Source organism: Cyprinus carpio, chromosome B17, assembly GCF_018340385.1.
Source record: "Cyprinus carpio isolate SPL01 chromosome B17, ASM1834038v1, whole genome shotgun sequence".
Taxonomy (NCBI): Eukaryota; Metazoa; Chordata; class Actinopteri; order Cypriniformes; family Cyprinidae; genus Cyprinus; species Cyprinus carpio.
In genome coordinates this window covers 5993863-6014999 of record NC_056613.1, presented here as the reverse complement: position 1 = coordinate 6014999, position 21137 = coordinate 5993863, and the positions used below count along the sequence as shown (strand labels likewise).

General features: G+C 35.2%; 1 protein-coding gene across 1 annotated transcript; it reads right to left on the bottom strand.

The window, feature by feature from the left end:
• Nucleotides 1–15836: 15836 nt before the first annotated feature.
• Nucleotides 15837–20748, bottom strand: LOC109071270 (fucolectin-like). Its single transcript, XM_042743059.1, has 7 exons — nt 19992–20748; nt 19765–19910; nt 18847–19126; nt 18618–18757; nt 18415–18506; nt 17913–18009; nt 15837–17810 (listed from the first exon to the last, which is right to left on the bottom strand). The coding sequence occupies exons 2-6, from the start codon at nt 19874–19876 to the stop codon at nt 17914–17916; spliced, it is 720 nt and encodes a 239-aa protein (XP_042598993.1). The 5' UTR covers nt 19877–19910; nt 19992–20748; the 3' UTR covers nt 15837–17810; nt 17913.
• Nucleotides 20749–21137: the final 389 nt, after the last annotated feature.

Sequence of the window (21137 nt, the reverse complement as noted above, 5' to 3'; positions counted from 1 at the left end):
ATGATTTTCATTACGCTGGGATTTTTTTTTCTTCACATTACAGTATTGGGAGTGTGCTTAATTCATGTCTTAAGTCATGAAAATATCAGAATTTAAAATGATCTTGATTTGGGGGTGGAATATGGCTCAACTGAGATTCACCTACCAAGTATTATTTCCATATGTAAACGTGACATATGCGTTTTCCCTGTTAATGTTTTTCCCATTAGCTGAGAGACCTGAGTCAAATCTAAAGCATTTGCTGGCACCGTTTGTATATGATAAAAATAGCCTTTATATATCTTGTCTATATCAACACAAACATGAGCCCTTGGTGTTTTTTCCATACGGCTCTGCTCTTCCTCATGTCAGTGCTGCATTAACACAGTCTTCTGAGGGCAAGCAGCTAGTGTGCACAGGGCCTTCAGATGGTTTACACTAGGCATTCCTCTAGAAGAACAGCACTGTAGACTGCTGGGTTAACATGGTCTGTGTGTATCATTTAACAGATTTATTCAACGGTGTCTGCACGACAGTTTCTTTACATGAAGGTGTCAGGGCTGGTGGCTCTAGATAAGCTACAAGACACTATGTAAGCTTCATATTCTTGGAATAGGAGTAGATGGACTACATGAGATCAAACATGGTGTGCTTGCAGACATTTTATATGCTACACTTTTAGCCCAACCAGTCCGAAGTACAGTCAGTTGAAACTGAGTGAAAAATATTCCAGTGTTTAGAACTGTTCACACTTTCTTCATCAACCACTGGCCGACAAAATTCCACACTAGTCTATTCATGGTGATTCTGATGACAGATTTATTATTGTTTACCGATCTCTTCAAGAGTGATGGCAAGAGTTGTTCATACACTCTCAGAAAAAAAGGTACAAAAGCTGGGGAGGTACCTTTTCAAAAAGTACTAATATGTACCATTTAGGTACTATTATATACACTTTAGGTATAAGTATGTAGCATTAAGGAACTAAAATGTATACTTTATGGGTAAAGAAGGTACAAAGATACATCTTTTGAAAGGGTTTGTCCCAGTGACAGCTTTTGTAAATGTTTTATTTTTATTTTCCCTGAGAGTGTACCATTGTTACTGGGTGCATTCTGTCTCGTATTGAGAACTCTGTCTCTTTTGGCCAGAATTCAGATGAAATGTCAAGAACATGACCTGCCATTATCTACTTTCTTCCATAAATAACCATGTTTTTTTTTTTTTTTTTTTTTTTTGCACAATATGTATAGATATAATTTTTCAAAATAAAATGCATTGTTCATAGAGGATATTTCAGATAAAGGACATTGTTCATACAAGATACAGTTACCTTGAACTTTTGTCTTGTTTTCCAGTTAAAAAATCTAAATATCCACAGCAAATATATTTAGGCTAAATTGGCAAACCATTTCTTTCTTTCTTTCTTTCTTTCTTTCTTTCTTTCTTTCTTTCTTCTTTCTTTCAAACTTCCCTAATCATTTTCTTTCTTTCTTTCTTTCTTAAAATTTCATTTTTTTATCTTTATAGTTTTATAGTTAGTATTTATTAATATTTTATATAATATTTAGTTTGACTTCCTGAGGTTGATAATCAACATTTTCTGGACTGTTACCTGACCATTTACTGAAAAACAATCTTTATTTATTTTTTAAATATACAAATGTAAAAAAAATATATTTTTAAAAGTTGTAAATAAGTATGTTTGACAGGAAATACTATAAATATTCTGAAAAGAATATTCAGTTTATTTAATGTTTTTCATGTTTAGTTCAGTGTGTTACATATATTTGCAAGGGGTTACTTGCAATTTCTGAGAAAAAAAAATCTGTGCTGTTTTTTTCAGTGTATAAATAGTCTTTAAATAGTTTTAGGCCAATTTTGTGCTAAATCTTGGGTGTCGTTTATTTTTCTTAGCCCACTGGCAAATTGTTTTCTTCTTGTTTTAAGCATAAACATCATAACATTTTTGTTTTTTGAGAACAAATTTGGTTTGTTTTCTCGTGGAGCGCATATTTAATTTGTTTAACACACTGAGATAAATTTCCTTTCCCTTGCACACAAACCTGATCCACATTACATCAAATATTGGCAGTTTATCCTCTCTAAACACACTGAAAATCATAAATACATTAAATTAATGATTTCTTTTGGACTTAATGCATCTGTAGCTTTGTTTAAAAGATCATTTGGACTCTAAATGTGCTTTGCAGATGCGCACGATTACAGCGAGACAGATACTGATGGCTCCTTTCAGAGACCCCCTCTGGTCTCCAGCCTCTTCGGTAATGCTCTGAGTAATGGAAAATGAAATGTGCATGTGGTTAAAATTCATTATGAGCAATCCAGAGTGGAGAAGAAGATCCTTCTCGAGTAAATCCGAAACTGAATGTTGTATTCCTTTGTCGCTTATCATTTATTTCAGTTGAGTCTGCTGCATGTAGATCTAATATGCCTTATAAAGCATGGAGGATACTGACAGTTGTTTTATTTATGAGCAATACAAATATGAGAAATGTTAATAGGGATAATTGTCATTGCAAATATTATTGCACCAACACAATGAGGTTTAGAAACCCATAAACCTAAGTCTGTGCAATAGTGATGCTTGCCTCTGTGATAAATCTTGTGTTGGATGTCAGTATTGGTTTGTGGCCGGCATGGCACTCGTGCAGGGTTGACTTTGTGGTTATAGGTCGTGAACTTAAACCCCATTTAGGTGATGTCAGTTTCCGTTTGATCTCAGACTTATGGCCTCTACGGGACTCTTCTCAGTGCTCAGAGGTCTTGTCGGTTTAATCAGATTTTGGAGACAGTGAAAGCAAACATGATGTCTAGTGAAGAATCTAAGGGAAAATGAAAGGCTTCTGCCGGTGACCTTTAATCCGCGATCAAAGAGAGACCTCAAAAAGACCTTCAAAGACAACAGACGTATATCAACATGAGTCCGCTAAATGTAAAAAATGTCATAGACTCAAGCATGTTGTAATATGATTTTCCCTTTTTTTTCATAGTTGTAAATAAAACAAAGAACACTGGAGTACATTTTACAAGAAAATACTATTTCAGTCTTTTTGCAATTTTTTTCATGGAAAACTGTTTCAAGTAAATCCTACACCGATTTTTTTCAGAGCAGTGAAAATATCTAATATAGGCCATGTCCTTAAATTTGCATTTGCTTTTGCAAGACTTGCTTTCAGGGAATATTTCACATTTTCCACAAACACAGTACAGCAGTGCAGTTTTATTATCATCGAGGTACTATATTATACTATTGTATTATAAAATACAAATTTTATGAATAATTTAAATCAGTTTTTATTTTTATATCTTCAGTTTTCATTGTATTTATTTATTTATTTATTTGGTTGCATTTTTAGTGTTTTTATATAGTTATTAATTAATTTTTATTTTTGGTACAGTTAAAACTAAATTAAAACAAGAATGTTTTTTTATATATATATTTTTAATAACCCTGCAGTACTTTTTTTAAGTATTAGATGCACAATTCTCATGTTTTGTAGTAAACAAATTACATTACATATGTTATATATAATTATCTGGTTGTGAAAAAAAAATCTTATTTCATTATACTGAAGGAATGTCCATATCAAGAAACCAGAATATCTTAATCTACTTGAGGGTGTATTCTTTTCAGTCAGTATAAATAAACCTAAAGTAAAACCACCTGGAAAACAGCTTACTTAAAAATCTAGTTGTAAAACTATTGGTTTCAGAGTGCATTCAGAAACATCGATATATTCAAATCCGTGTTGAGATTTGTGAATTGTTTCCCCACTGGGTATCATTCGATAATGATGTCAGAGGAGCGACACCAAAAGAAGGTACAAAAAACACCCATCATTATAACCTCAAATATGCCGTATTGAAACAAGTTCATACTTATGTCTGAGGCAGGGGTTTCCAAACTTTCCCAGCTATGATGGAAGCACTGAAGTCATAGTCGGCAAACAGCCAAATGCAACCGTAATAGAACTGCAATGAAAAGAAATATGCCATTATTGCATAGGGAGGCCCTTGCACTGTATATAATGCATTTGTCTTCATAGCAACCCTTGTTTGGTGTATAGTGTGCACTCATTTTGTTTGACCCTGAGCGTTTTGAGAAATCACAGCATAAAATATTTCTAATTGCTTCCTTAAGAGGTGCTATTTGATACTGGACTCCCCCTAGTTGCATATCCTTACATGTAAACATGTAATTTCCTCTTGATGGCGAGAGGCACTCGTCCATGGAACAGTAGGTGTCAGATTCATGAGAAACCTGCTCCATTTGTTTTTCTAAAATGTTGTTTTCACATTTCAGAGCAGCTGTTACATTTTTTCGTTACGCTAATGGATCGGAGAGCATTAGAAGTCTTTGTCTTAATTCAGCGGATGATATTACCACAAGTTGCTCCAAGGAAAACATGAACAATTTAGTTTATACTGTAAATATTACACTATACATTTGGCAAAGCTCAAGAATTATTTGCATAACTGTATAGCTTCTTCTTCTTCTTTTTATATTATGCACCTATCTTTTTTTTTTCTTTTGAAGGGGCACTAGTAGAGTTGATAATGTAATTAATATTTCAAGCATAATAAATCATAAATTATCTGAAAAAAAGTATCTTGGAAAAATTTTAACATTTACAATTATCTGACATTATATACAGGTCCTTCTCAAAAAATTAGCATATTGTGAAAAAGTTCATTATTTTCCATAATGTAATGATAAAAATTTAACTTTCATATATTTTAGATTCATTGCACACCAGCTGAAATATTTCAGGTCTTTTATTGTTTTAATACTGATGATTTTGGCATACAGCTCATGAAAACCCAAAATTCCTATCTCAAAAAATTTGCATATTTCATCCGACCAATAAAAGAAAAGTGTTTTTTAATACAAAAAAAAGTCAACCTTCAAATAATTATGTTCAGTTATGCACTCAATACTTGGTCGGGAATACTTTCGCAGAAATGACTGCTTCAATGCGGCGTGGCATGGAGGGCAATCAGCCTGTGGCACTGCTGAGGCGTTATGGAGGCCCAGGATGCTTCGATAGCGGCCTTAAGCTCATCCAGAGTGTTGGGTCTTGCGTCTCTCAACTTTCTCTTCACAATATCCCACAGATTCTCTATGGGGTTCAGGTCAGGAGAGTTGGCAGGCCAATTGAGCACAGTAATACCATGGTCAGTAAACCATTTACCAGTGGTTTTTGGCACCGTGAGCAGGTGCCAGGTCGTGCTGAAAAACGAAATCTTCATCTCCATAAAGCTTTTCAGCAGATGGAAGCATGAAGTGCTCCAAAATCTCCTGATAGCTAGCTGCATTGACCCTGCCCTTGATAAAACACAGTGGACCAACACCAGCAGCTGACATGGCACCCCAGACCATCACTGACTGTGGGTACTTGACACTGGACTTCAGGCATTTTGGCATTTCCTTCTCCCCAGTCTTCCTCCAGACTCTGGCACCTTGATTTCCGAATGACATGCAAAATTTGCTTTCATCCGAAAAAAGTACTTTGGACCACTGAGCAACAGGCGCTTCTGATGCTGTTTCTGGTTCAAAAGTGGCTTGACCTGGGGAATGCGGCACCTGTAGCCCATTTCCTGCACACGCCTGTGCACGGTGGCTCTGGATGTTTCTACTCCAGACTCAGTCCACTGCTTCCGCAGGTCCCCCAAGGTCTGGAATCGGTCCTTCTCCACAATCTTCCTCAGGGTCCGGTCACCTCTTCTCGTTGTGCCGCGTTTTTTTTTGCCACACACTTTTTCCTTCCCACAGACTTCCCACTGAGGTGCCTTGATACAGCACTCTGGGAACAGCCTATTCATTCAGATATTTCTCTGTGTCTTACCCTCTCGCTTGAGGGTGTCAATGATGGCCTTCTGGACAGCAGTCAGGTCGGCAGTCTTACCCATGATTGCGGTTTTGAGTAATGAACCAGGCTGGGAGTTTTTAAAAGCCTCAGGAATCTTTTGCAGGTGTTTAGAGTTAATTAGTTGATTCAGATGATTAGGTTAATAGCTCGTTTAGAGAATCTTTTCATGATATGCTAATTTTTTGAGATAGGAATTTTGGGTTTTCATTAGCTGTATGCCAAAATCATCAGTATTAAAACAATAAAAGACCTGAAATATTTCAGTTGGTGTGCAATGAATCTAAAATATATGAAAGTTAAATTTTTATCATTACATTATGGAAAATAATGAACTTTTATCACAATATGCTAATTTTTTGAGAAGGACCTGTATATTATATTTATAATAGACATTTATATATTTCTGCTAAATGTCTTACACTTCAAATCTAGAAAAAAGTGCAATACTCGCTCTATAAAATGTAACTTTATTTCTTTAAATACTAACTAACTAAATATTTTTTTTTTTAAATACTTATATACATTGTAGATAAATGACATAAATTAAGATAAATCCCAATAATAAATTCCACAGAATTTGCTATTGGTATGCACAAAAGACCATGAAAAAAAAAAGATGACAAATCACATAAATCAGGATAAATCCAAATTTTAAATTCAACAGTATACCATTGTTATACACAAAACTGCATAATCTATTTCTTAATTAGGTTAGTTTTGAAAACAATTTATCTAGCAAGAAATTTCCCAAATCCTAAAGTTCATCATCAAAGAAACTCTGATTAACCTGTTGCTTTTTGCGTTTTTTTTTTTTGGACAAATAGACAGAGAAAGGACAATATTGTGAAATATCACAACTACACTTGTTAACAGTATGTGTGCACACTGCGCATTTTCCCTTCACTGAAGCTCTAGAATCACATTCACTTCCACATTTAAAAATATAAAAATCATCACTGACAGCAAAAGGCATTGGTTCTCAAATGTGTCATAGCTTAACATTAGTATATGTGGAATAGAGAATGATATTTAAGAGCAAAAAGTGAGGATAATAGATGTATAATGACTTACATTTTGGCTTTATGTTTCTCACACAAAGACTTGGAAATAGTGCACAATTAGTACATTTAAGGTGCTCTTATGGTGCCCTGTCGGGATCTTGACAGTGGTGGTCTGTGAACTGTCTTGGTCACCATGAAATGTCACAGGATTGTATGCGTGTTTACAACATCTCATTGTACAATGAAAGATACAAACCACAGCCAGGCTGCATGTGCCAGATCTCTTTCTGGCCGACTCATTGCTTTGGTTTTGCAGTTAGCATTTTTGTCGGAAATGGCTACAAAAAACCCCAAAAACGCCTGTAATGATGACACATTTATTGCCTTCTGCTCTAGTATCCTCGATGTCAGTTTCAGCATGTAGCATGATTTTAAAATCCCTGTAATGATAGGAAACCATAAATCCTTCTCTTCACACACTTAAACTTTGATCAAACAGGATATTCAATGAAACTATTGCCCTCACGTGGTGATCGGATGGGAAAAGGCATGTTATAGAGAAGCTGCGTGCTTTTCAATGGCCTCTCTCTCTTCCTCTGTTACTGCACCTTCACAACCTCTACAATGACAGACAGGAAACACTCAAGCTATCCAAACAGATGGCGAGGCAGAGATGTGGAGTGATGATGCAAACTTTATAGGTGAGGACCTTTTGTTAATACCAGGGAATTTCCTCACAGCTGCTAGAGAGGGACTTCCTCCACAGTTTAACAAAAGAAAAACACGACACTCACCTCACTTTGCTCTGCAAGTTTTTTTTTTTTTTGACAAACAGATTGTGTTTAATGTTAAATAGAAATGTTTTGACTGAGATTTCCCTTGTTTTTTGTCTCAAGGGTTTCTCGGATCTCTGAGCTTGGGAGGGCCGGAAAATTTGACTGTATCCTAATCTGCGCTTGGATGTATTTCCAAAGGTTTTCTCACTTTTACACCAGACCCTGTTCCATAAAATGTAATTCTTTAGTCTGAACATATCTGACATCAAGGAAACTCCCTTAAAGGTGGTTCAGATTCAATCGTGTGTTTTATTTTACCATCAGATATGTTGGTAGGACTTTGTGTTTGGTTATTTAAGACTTTCTAATGGCGCTTAAAAGCATAGTTCATCTAAAATATGAAAATTCAACAATTCTGTGTGGGTTTAATGCACTCAGTCCATATAGTCTAAATTAAAATAAAAAAATTGAAGCCTAGAATTTTAGACTGCCCCTCACAGAAGACTTTGATTATAAAACAAAGTCATTTTAACTGCTGTTTTGAATGTTTTTTTTAAACTTTAATCTTGAATCTTTGGAGGACATTGTTAACTAATTTCTAAAGTTTTATCAAAATTTGTCATTTTATATTTCACAGAAAAAAATACTTTACCTAATGCATTTCCAAACTTGTATGTAAATAAATAAATAAAAATAAACATAATTAATATATAAATATGCATTTTCAAGATATGCAATTCCAGTCATCATTTAAAGATTTATAGTATTCTAAAGTTTTTTTTACGTTTACTATCATAAAACCATAAGGAACTTTCCCCTTTTCTTTTATCTTGGTTCCCATGTTTTATTATATTAAGAGCTATAAAATATTCCTTTAATATTTTTTTGAAACTCTATTTTTTTTTTTTTTTCTCTGGAGGACAAAAATTACCAAAATACTCTATCTAATGTGTTTCTAAACCTTTAAAAATATTATATATACATATGTATTTTTAATAATGAAATTAAAAAAGTAAAAAGTTTTTCACATGTTTACATATATTATACTATTAGAAAACTATGGGGAACTTCACCTTCATATTTTTACCTTGGTTTTATGAAGGCAAAAGAAAGTTCCCAGGTTTTATTATAATAATATCTATAAAATATACCTTTGATACAACCTTTAATACCTTTAATAAAAACCTTTAGAATATTACGAATCTAAAGGTTGAAGTCTGTTTTTTTCTCTTAATTAAAAAAGAAAGTTGTAGGAAGTGATATGTGTGTATATGGAAGTGAGAGAGGGATGGCTGAAGGAGGAATCTGAGAACAATAGTTGCTGAAATATAAGACATCCTCCTCTGCAAAAAAAGCAGCAGCACCACACCTCTGCTGGGAAAGATGCTCAGGTCAGCAGTGCTCACACGCATTCACCAGTCAAACCAGTCAGGATCCAGCGCGTCCTTGGATAAAAATACTTAAGTCACAGGGGTTGTGGAACACGTCAACGGATGTCCTCATGCAAACCAGAGAGCTTGGGAGTTGCTTCCACTTTGTGCAACAGGCTTTGATAACAAAATACGTTATTAACTTCCATTTGGTGTTTTGTTGTGATTCATTGTGTAGCACTTCCTGTTGTGCTGGAATCACTCTTGACGCATGACTCCAAATTGATCTCATATGACTCTATTCATTGACAATTTAGTGATTCCCATTCATTGCAAAATGCTTTGGGCATAATTTCATATATTGCCCTGCCTTATTCAATAAAGCCAACTGTTGCAGAATTACAACATTTTAACAATTGTAAAAACAGGCCTGCAAATGTTTTTTTTTTTTTTTTTCTTTAAGACCACATTTACATAGTTAATGGGTTCTATTGTTTGTCCTCACAATGCTATTGGATAGAAGAAGTGTTTATAGGTCCGGTCACCTGGCCATGAACTCACTCTACCTGCACACTTTGCGTTGAGCTCATCCCCTTTATTTTTTGCATGACTGGATTTGTCAAGATTCAAGTAAGAAAAATTCCTTAAATTTTTTTTGTGTGTTTATTACAATGTCTAGAACACATACATGTTTAGTTATTTTGGAAAACATTAATCAAATTTGATTTAGAGCTTGTAAAGTCCATGTTGTAATTCTACAGCGTTGGGCCGGAATGGTAGTCAAATAGCCTGTGCTCCTTACACATTACATAAGGGCACTGCACTTCTCACATGGTCACAAATTGAAATTTAAACTGTTAGATGATTCATTGTAACTAAGTTCTAAATGTGCTTTTCTGTTACATTTGTACTTAGTTTAGCTTAGAACATAATTAAACACAGGAATAAATTGTATGTGGTATTCTGCTAGAGCAGTATCTGAAACTCCCTGTATCTTTGTAGTTTTTTGTTTGTTTTTTAACTTCTAAATGATCCTGAGATTTTGTATGAGTGTTGCCCAAGTAGCAGTTTATAGCATTAAGCAGTTTATTTTTTTAAGAGAAAAAAAAAACAGGCTCTGAATGTTCTGGATTTTTGGGGGGCATGCCACACCTATGGGAGTTCAAACTGTGGGTGAGACCTGGAATCTCTGGCATGCTGTGTGACTTTGATGTGTACCAAGGGGGTGTAGATGGAATACGACAAGCCAAATCTGAACTCGGACTGTCAGGTGATGTTGTGATGATGAGGTGATGAAGCTCGCCTCCACACTTCCAGAGGGTCAAAACTACAAGATCTACGCAGACAACTACTTCACCGGTGTCCCATTGGAAGTAATGCTCCTTGAGCGTGGAATCCATTATGTGGGAACAGTGAGGCAGGTACGCCTACCCAACTGCAACCTTGAAGATGAGAAGAGCTTGAAGAAAAATGGGAGAGGAAGCGTTGATGTCCGAGTGGAGGGGAACCACAACATCTGCACTGTCAAATGGTATGACAACAGAGCTGTCACACTTGTGTCATCCTTTGCTGGACAAGAACCTGTGCAGAAGATTCAGCGCTGGGACAAAGCCACCAAAACCATCATTGATGTTGAGAGGCCTTACATTGTTGGTACCTACAACAAACACAGGAGGTGTGGATTTGTTGGACTCATTTGCTGCCAAGTACAAATTCTATAAGTTCTACAAGTTCTATTTTTTCTATATTTGGGTATTACAGGGATAAGCATCACCGGTGTTTGAAACAGTCCTTGTTTTTTATGAAATTTTTATGTGGCTCTCTTATATTATTGAAGGAACCCACCCCCCCCCCCCCCCCCCCCCCCCAAAAAAAAAGATGTTATCATTTACACATCATATGACTTTCTGCGTCAATAAATAAATAAATAAGAAGTATATAATGTTGCTCTTTTCAATGGTATGTTTCAAAGTTCAATAAAAGACTGTAAAAATATAAAAGCATCATAAAATCACCACAAAAATTCTCATGCCCAATGCATTATATTGCCATTGTCTTTTAAAGCAAAACAATGGCTTAAGAAACCAACATTTTTAAGGTTGCTAAAGTCTTAATGTTGCAAGCAACTGTAATCAACAAGTTTGATTGTGCAAATAAAATTTGATAGCTATAGCTTTTCATTTCAGGCCCAAACAGCAAAAAAAAAAAAAAAAAAAAAAAAAAAAAAATTTATAAATAAATAAAAATAAATACAAATCTGGTAAAAATATATTTCAGATATATGTTTTAAATAGGTTGTCAAGTGAAATATACAGTTTTTTTTTTTATTCAAAGTATATTTATTTTAAACGTTTAAATGCAATTTAATTACAAAATGTACTTAAGTAGGAAATTAAAAAATGCAAATACAATAATAAATGCAAATTGTTCTTTTTAAATATATTTTGGACTGTATAAATATATTTAGATTGACAATTTAAAAAAATTATTGACTAAATACAAATAACTAAATCTTATACATTTTATTAATGTAAATATATTTTAAAATAAATATTAGCAGTAATACATTTTTAAAAATTCTGTTTGTTTGTGTGTGTATATATCTTGAAATATGTTTAGAAAATATCTACCAATATATGAAATACCTAACAAGTTGCATCAACTGTTTTATGGTGATTTTTTGTCATTTTTTAATCTTTACAGTGTTGAAATTAGTAATTATAATTACATTTAATATTATTTCTAACATCTCTTTTTTTTAATGGCAGAAAGAATGGGTTTGAAAGTTCACAAGGGTTGTAAATGATGACAGAATAAAATTTTTAGCTGAACTTGTTCCTGATCTTTCACTTTTTAGTCAATAATTCCAAAACTTACACAAAGTGGATGAAGGATGGATGGCTTGGTGGTTAAAAAATGTGGGTCGGTGACCCAAAGGTTGTAGGTTCAAACTCCAAAAGTGGTGATTCATTAGCTGCCACTGTTATGCCCTTGAGCAAGGTATTTAATTTTGGGTTGCTCCAGAGCAATACAGTAGCAGAAAATGTACTGTATGTACTGAAAACATAAGTAAACACAATAGCAGTAATCAAACTATGAGTGGCAACACCCTTACACAGTGCTTTTTTTATTCTTTCTGTCATATCGCCTTATTGTCGTTGCTTCTTAACTGCACAGCATTGATTTCCCCTAGACTTCCTTTCTGGAGTGATGATGTCAGCAGACCTCCCTGGTTGCCTCATTGTTTATGAGTGGTGGAAATCCTATGCTGGCCATTGATGAAGGTCAAACAAAGGACAGGCTCTGTTTATTTTCCTTCCAGCCAGCCTCTCCACATCATCTCAAGAAGCATGGAAGGCACTCACAAAAACACGGCGGTGCCCACTGGGATATTTGAGAGTGATGCCTTGTCTCCCGGCAGCCATATGTGGAAAAGGTGATGTTGCAATTCAAGCGTTTGATAGCTGGCTGTAGTAGTTTTCAACAAATCCATCTCCATGCAAAACCAGCAGTACATACAAATATTCAATGCAGTAGACGAACCAGAATTTTCAAGAAAATAGCGTTACTTATAATTTCCATTTAGTGTGTGTGTGTGTGTGTGTGTGTGTGTGTGTGTGTGTGTGTGTGTGTGTGTGTGTGTGTTTGTGTGTGGGTGTGTGCACATTGCACAACACATCGTGGTCTGTGCATAGTGCCAGATTCATTGCTATTGTCAGAATCATGATGAAAAAAAAAAGGTTTAGCACATTGCCCACTGTAAATCAAAAGCAGCTTTGCTCAAAAGTGGCTACATATGAAAGCAGGAGGAGTTTATAAGTCTATATAGGAATAGTTCACTCAAAAATTTAAATTAATTTTTTTTTTCTTTTCCAGAATTTGAGAGATTTAGTTACGTCATTTGCTCACCAATGGATCCTCTGAACTGAATGGGTGCCATCAGAATGAGAGTCTAAACAGCTGATAAAAACATCACAATATTCCACAAGTAATCCACACAACTCCAGCCCATTAATTAATGTCTCATGAAGTGAAAAGCTACATGTTTATAAGAAACAAATAAAGGCATTTTAACTTTAAACTGATGCTTCTGGCCAAAATACCAGCCCATAATCCATAAAAATGTTTCCTCCAGTAAATAAGAGTCTAGTCCCTGTTGTCTTATTTGTTAAGATCTGTTTTGGACCATTGTAGCTTGTAAACTGTGCTTGATCTATGCATATTTTTCTCCTTTATTCAGATGAAATGATTTTTTTCACAGGAGAAAGCAATATTATGGATGAAGGACTCGTATTTTAGCTTGAAGCAAAGGTTTGAAGTTACAAACATCTTAATGATGGATTTGTTTCTTGCACAGCTTTTTGCTTCACATGATGTTTATTGATGGTCTGGAGTCATGAGGATTACTTGTGGATTATTGTGATCTTCTATCAGCTGTTTGGACTCTCATTCTGACGGCACCCATTCACTGCAGAGGATCCATTGGTGAACAAGTGATGTAGTGCTAAATTTCCCCAAATCTGTTCTGATGAAGAAGAAAATTAATCTACATCTTGGATGGCCTGAGGATGACTAAACTTTATTTAAATTCGAAATTTAAATTTTTGGGTGAACTATTCCTTTAAGAGTGCCTACACACTAAAGAAAACTCTGACACAGTGTTTGACAGCTACGAATGCTTTAAGATGGCACAGAAAAAGGAAGACAATCTTTCTCACTATGACCCGAAAGTCTACTAAAGTAAAGTATAAATTGAGCTGACCATTGCCCGAGATATTCTTTCTAGTCACATAGCCTTTTTTTTTAATCCAGCTGTCAGCACATTAACTGTAAAAGTGGTGTAATGATATACTGTACCTGAGATGTAAAGGCCTTCACTAGAAACAGGTTGGAGAATCACATCTGGAGAATAAATAAGTTTCTACAGCAGACACTGGATTTGCACTCAGGTATAGTGCAGTATTTGTCTGAAGCATTGCTTTGTCAAAGTTATAGGAAAAAAACGAGACTGTTAGACGTGAAGAGATCCATTTCGACAACAGCAGCTGCCACTCAACTCCCTGTCTGCATTTGACATACTGCAAATTACTTAATATAACCACCCGCTATTCCTTAGAGAAATGTATTTTTTTAGGTCCAACTTTATTTCAGATATAAATATATTGCAGATTAATATTTAACCATTTATATTAGCAATATGTTTAAAATGTATTTTTGCCACAATTATAACAGGCCATGGAAACTAGAATAAAATCAGGACGTTGTGCTATTATTTTCATACCAGCTGGATGGTATTAATTATGGATTGTATAACCGTCACCATCTACATTACCTAGTTTGAAGTCAGTAGTCTTGGTTAAAAGAAATATGTGTATGTATGCCTTCAGTTCAATCTAGGGGCTCATAGTAGCATTGATTTCCTTGGAGGAAAATAAAAAGAAATGTTTTCCTTTAGTTTGACTGTGTAAAGAGTGAAACCATCACTCATAGTGGTCCCCGGTGAGAGCTGCCTATTTATCCAGAGGAGATGAAGCACATGGATACAGAAGGAGAGAGAGTACAGGGGTCAAAGAGTTCATATCCAGGGAATAACTCACAGTTTTAACCCCTTCATGTGACTAAAAGAATTGAGCACTGTGAGTAAGAGCGTTGGAATGGTTGAGAAGAGGGCGAATGGAGGCAGCAGGGTTTAAATTTCATCACCAGAAAAGGGGATTAACTTGAGAGAGAGAGAGAGCGAACGAGAGAGAGAGAAGAGTTCCCCACTTTTGGCTGAAATTCATTCCATTGTGTGGTTTAAGATTTTCCCAGAGCATATTTCCACAAGGGATAAGGACAAACAGGACAGTCAAAGGTTTTGTAGTACTGAAATGTTTTATTTATTTATTTTTTTTTGTCATTGTTAGAGAAAGATAATATCTTTAGAGTCACTGTAAAAACAGCACAATTAGAATAATGTCTGCAGTAACTTATTTCTACTATATATAATGTTTCTGCTGTGTATAAAGTTATATAATGAATATGGGCTTTAATTTAAGAGTATTCACAACAAAATTGGAAGAAAGGTTAAGGAATGTACAGCTCTTTAATATGTACCCCCTCAAGGAACCATAATAAGTAACTGGACAATTGACTCAAAAGCTGTTTCATGGACAGTCGTGGGCTATTCCTTCAAATTTCTACATGAATTAAGCAGGCAAAAGTTCTGAAGTTGATTCTAAGTGTGGTATTTGCATTTGGAATCATTTGCTGTGAACCCACATCATGCGGTCAAAGGAGCTCTCCATGCAAGTGAAACAGACAATTGTAAGGCTTCAAAAACGAAACAAATCCATCAGAGAGATAGCAGGAACATTAGCAGTGGTCAAATCAACAGTTTGGTACATTCTGAGAATGAAAAGAATGCACTAGTAAGCTCAGCAATATAAAAAGGCCTGGATGTCCACTGAGGACAACAGTGGTGGATGATCGGAGAACCCTCTCCATGGTAAAGAAAAAAACTCTTTCACAACATCCAGCCATGAGAAGAACACTCTCCAGGAGGTAGGCATGTCACTGTCACTCCAGTCTTCTGGCTTTTTGATGAATATAAAGTTAGAAGAGTGTTGTAGAACATGGTGTTTATTTGAAATATATTTTGATCAATTCAATGCATCCTTGCTGAATAAAAGTATTTAAAAAATCTTACTCATCCCAAAGTTTTAAATGCCAGTGAACATCGGGGGTTCAACCGTAATTTTACGAAACTACGCAAATACTTTTTGTGCGCAAAGAAAACAATAATAACATAATTTCCATTTTAGATATTACCCCTGAGGTACCATCTTCTGCCATTTTGGAGAGTACCCCAAAACGTTATCAGTGTAATCAGCGTTGTTTATGTTCAGCATGTGCGCGTTGTCTACAATACTAAAAAGTATTCTCGTAGCTTCGTAAAATTATGGTTGAATATGTTTCAGTGCGTTTATCGTAATATTCTTGCTGTCTATGGAGGGTCAGACAGCTCTCAGATTCCATCAAAAATATCTTAATTTGTGTTCCGAAGATGAACAAAGGTCTTGTTTGGAACAACATGAGTGTGAGTAATTAATGACAGAATTTTTTGGGTGAACTATACCTTTAATGCTTTTACACTTTTAAATTCTCTTTTAATGATCGATGGTTGAAGGGTGAGTAAAATAATGTCACCTCATTGTACCTAGTTTTTTCAAATGCTTATTATCACATTCATGGAGTGAATCTTTCTGCTGATTGTTTACAGTACAAATGTAAGTTACTCCTTTAATTCGTCATGGGGTGTTGGAAAAAGGTGGATAAGGAAATACGATTGTCCCTTTCCCTTTCTAAATCGGCCAAGTGACGACAAACTGAATGATAACCAATGAAGATTGTGTGCATTTTCTTTGATGCTTTCTCTCTTTTCTCAACACCAGAAAGTAAAAATAATTAGTACAGAAATTAATATCTAATGAAATAGAAGTTGTTAATGACTTCAGTCTACTTGGATCAATAGTAAATACAGAGGCCACATCAATCATGGAGGTCAAGCGGAGAATCACAATGGGAAAGTCGACGATGAAGTCACTGGACAAGGTTTTTAAATCTAAGGACATCTCCCTGTCAATCAAGATTCGACTTATGCATAGTTTGATCTTTTCCGTAGTCACCTAGGGATCAATGCATTTGAAATGTGGTGCTGGAGACGAATTTGATCAATCCCATGGACCACAAGAAGGACAAACAAATCAGTCTTGGAACAAATCAAGCTGGCAATATCACTCGAATCTCAGATTACACAATTACGATTATCGCCTACTTTGGCCACATCATAAGAAAACATCATTCACTGGAAAAGGAAATGAGGAATGCCAGCAACTTGATGGCTCGATACAATCACCGCAATGACAATCACTGACCGAGGTCAACCAACTTGCACAAGATCGATCTTCTTATAGATCATTTATCCATCAAGTGGCTATGGCTTGAAATCGAGCTGAGGGCCTTTAACTAACTAAATTTATCTGGCTTTCTTATATGGATATTCTTAGGTTTTGGAGTTGAATCACCCTAGGATTTACTGTGGTTCAAACAGATTTACTGCAAAACTGGAAAGAAAATGAAATTGCACTTAAGTTACTGCTTCTTTGATTGACCAGAATTAAATTCTATCTGATTCTATATATCTATCTGATTTTAAAGGTTGAGAGATTGCACACATCTAAAACTGCAAAATCATTGAGTTGTTTTGTGTCTGTTTGTTGTTTAATTGATGAATAGTTATGTTTGCTGTGTACAGGGGCGTAGTTTAACATTGATTAAAGTTTTTTGAAAGTTGAAAAAAAAAGGGTAATCTTTTTTTTAAATTGGTGTTGGTGTTTAAAATAATACAAAATTGTGTTTCAAGGTATCTGGCAGAGAATTATGTGTTTGCATGAGATGTGTGTCATGTAGCAATGATATTTATCTTAGTAGATTTAAGAGTTCAGTGGGAAAGAATACCTTTTTATATGCAAGCTCTATATTGTACTAGCTCAATTATATCTATAATATTTTCATTGTTTACAATACACAGTTATGCAATAGATGCATTTAAATTCTTAAATATGTGAATAAACACTAAAAGGAAAGTAAACAGAAATTAATTATATAATCTTTTCATTGTAAGCATAATTATAAAGAACTTCAAGGCGATGCATTTAGAATCAGAATTAACGTCTTTAACAAAAATAAATTTAGTGAAATAAAGACTTCCAACATTTCCAGTGTGTTATTTTCCATCGCCATAATGACCTGTAAATAAAATATTTGCCTATTACATCTCATAACAAATTTAAAACCATATTTGTGCAGCTTATATCATGAGTTATTGTACAGATGTGAGAACAGACTCACTTTAACCAGCATTCAACTTCTGGATCACCCTTTTTGGGGTTTGAGACCAACGTAGAGTCACGTTTGTGAATCCTCTATCAGCCAGAGCAGATCCCAACTGAAAATGACAAATGTAATGTAACAATGCACTCAAATCTTCATGTCTCATAGAAACTTTTATCATACCACTGTAAACCCAGGTTAAAACAATACCATTATATTCCTCATGAAGCAGCTCTGGAAAAATACAAACTTGTTAGTAATTATTTGGTGAATTTTCTGAAATAACCTGATTTTATATACGATCACTGAAATCTTCTGTAAGAATAAAGGTTTCATGTAAATTGTCAAACACAACAAAAAACAATCACAACAAGCCTTAGCATGTCCATAAAGACATTTAAGGGTTTCATTGATTTTCAGTCAACTTCAGGATTATGAGGTCTGTTTCTAAAAAGAGGGAAACTAGACGAGAGCTGCTGGTATTTTACTCATGACAGTAGAATTTGTTTCTTTCTCTCACCTGCTTCAGAACATTTTCTCTCGCTGAAGGGTCAGTTAAATCAAATCTGGTGTTAAACTGCATCTTTACAAATGATCTTTTTAAAACGGGACCTAAACAAGATACATTGATACATGTAATATGAATTAGTAGAGGTTGCTTTCATTAAAACATGTTAGTGCTCATCACTGTTTTGTTTAGAAAAATATGTGACATTGTTTCACCTTCTCCATAAACCTCCACCTCACACAGAGTGAGTGTCTTCATGTCTCCAGGAATGATCAGATTCACGTAACGTCCATCCATCCCATTACATAAGTATCTGTAGGACTCACCAGCTGGAATAGCAGGAATAACAGCACATCTACAGACAGAAACAAAGGATATAAAAATACTGTCATATCTGTATCAATTCTTCACATTTGTGCTCGATATCTCACTCGAGGGTCTCACATTGGATTTTTGTTGCCATTGTTCTCCAAAGAGTTCCCGATGCGAATCTCTGTTCCGTTTATTAGTTCTGTGCAGCAGTTTTTTCTGTAAGTGATGACCACTTCACTAATTCTGTACACTTTACGTAGATCCAGCCTCCACCATGGATTAGTCTCATTAAGGGTTGAGGAGCATCCTGTATTCAACTGCTGGAGACCTCGATTACTGTCAATGGCCTTTTCAGCAAACCAGCCCGGAAATGTTGATGACTGTGTAGCGGCTCCATCCACTGCCAGATTTCCTAATACAATTTATGAAAAAGAAAAAAAAAAATGCACAAACTTAGCAGTGGTTGGGAAGATTTTAACAATGACTTGAGGTGAAGTGAGTCATTTCTACATCAACTTCTGTCAAACAGAATGGTGGAACACTAATGCCTCCTTTTACAACAACCCATCTCTCCATCTTTAATAACATTCAATTGGAATGAAAAGGATGCTTCGGTTAGTGCTCAGAAATGCAAATGTAACACAACTGATACATTTCTTTACCTCTTCCTACATTGCTTTTTCCCATGATTTGTGCTGGTCAGCATTATATGCTCGCATTTGCTGCAAGCCCCTCAACCTCAACCAAAAGTTCATGATTCTGACACGTAAATACAGTCAGCAGAAGCTTCAACAACTCATCACTTGTTAGCAACCGCCTTTTTCAAAGTCAAGGTTTTTAAATATCACATATACATGGAATAGCATAATCAGTACGATGAAAGGGTTTAGTACTGGTGTGTTTTAATTAATGAAGTGATGCTAATTTGGAAGGATATGAGCATGAATAAAGCATGATTATTTAGATTTCTGGCGAACTATGTCTTTACTGGACATGTTTTTAAAGTGTATTATATTCACTGTTGAAAAGTGCTCTACAGCAATCAGTTACCTGCTAAATACCCATAGACTCCAATTTCACTAAGACTAAGAATCTTCTGATCTCCAGGAATATGAACAACCATATAACGTCCCTCCATCCCACAGCATGAGAAAGTGGCCATGGCACCACCCGCAAGAGTAGAAATTACAGCACATCTACAGAAAGAAAGATCATCTGTTATAGGTTTCTGCTTATCTGCAGTCATATTAACCAGACAGTCAAAGAAATATCCTCACATTGTGTTTTTGTAAATGTCAAGGAAGTTCCCGATACGAATCACCGTCCCGTTAATCCTCGAGGCATTAATCAGACTATTAGTGATGGTGACTCTGTTCACTCTGTATACTTTCAGTAGATCCACTCTCCACCACGGGTTGTCCTCTTCATTAGTCTGGGTCCAGGTATTTATCAATCCATCAAGAGCCAATTGAGATCCAGAGACTGAATTGTAATTTGATGACTGATTAGTGTTGCCCAATACTGCTGCATTCTCTGGAAAATGTTTCAGAGATAAAGGTCAGTAAGAATCATCATTGTTTTATTCTTATCAAGTGTTAGATTTTCCAGAAGTTTTTTTTTTTTTTTTTTTTTTTTTTTTACCAAATTCATCTTTATTACTCATCATCAGCAACATGCCTACCACAGGGGCAGAAATTAAGGGTTGCAAACAAATGCCCCGGATATTCTACAGTGAGCGTAGTTTATTTGATCAGATATCCAATGTTTGTTATTTCATATTATTCTAATCCAGGCTTATATTATCATATTGTGATTAGTTTGGTATGTTATATTATACAGAAAGCATTCTAATCTGATATAAGGACTGGAAAAGAAATTAAAGTTGCGATGAAGTGGAAGTACTGTAACACCTCTTTTCTGTTGTGAGTTCATTTGACTGAAACAGACTATTGAAAAAGAAGGAATGTAGGGACTCTGTACGATGCATCAGGTGTTGATTTGGTCTTTACATATGGGCATGGCTCTCAAAAGTTGAGGTTGATCTGGTTGCAAACTTGCAGGGGTGGAATTCAAGTGCACTAAAGGCTGTTGTTTCACCAGACAAACCAGTTTTGACATTTTGATCAAACATTACATGGTCAAAAAAAAAAAAAAAAAAAAAAAAAGGTTGAGGTGAAATTTCATTTCATGCCAACTTTAAAATGCAACAGAGAATTTGTCCAGACAGAAAACTGGATGCACATACATACATAAATGGATGCACAATGTGCTTTATGAGGTTTGAAAGAATAAAATAGATAGATAGATAGATAGATAGATAGATAGATAGATAGATAGATACTTTAGAAAGATAGATGTGTCAATAAACTGAAGGATTCTTACTGTACCTTCTTGTCCATTGGCCATAACCTCAATCCATAAAA

Excerpts from the sequence above, each read along its gene's own strand:
- LOC109071270 (XM_042743059.1), bottom strand. The coding sequence starts at position 19,876 with ATGGCCACTTTCTCATGCTGTGGGATGGAGGGACGTTATATGGTTGTT. Across the intron at positions 19,127-19,764 it reads AGTCTATGGGTATTTAGCAG|GAAATCTGGCAGTGGATGGA; the intron begins GTAACTGATTGC and ends AAATTGTATTAG. Across the intron at positions 18,507-18,617 it reads GGTGGAGGTTTATGGAGAAG|GTCCCGTTTTAAAAAGATCA; the intron begins GTGAAACAATGT and ends TATCTTGTTTAG.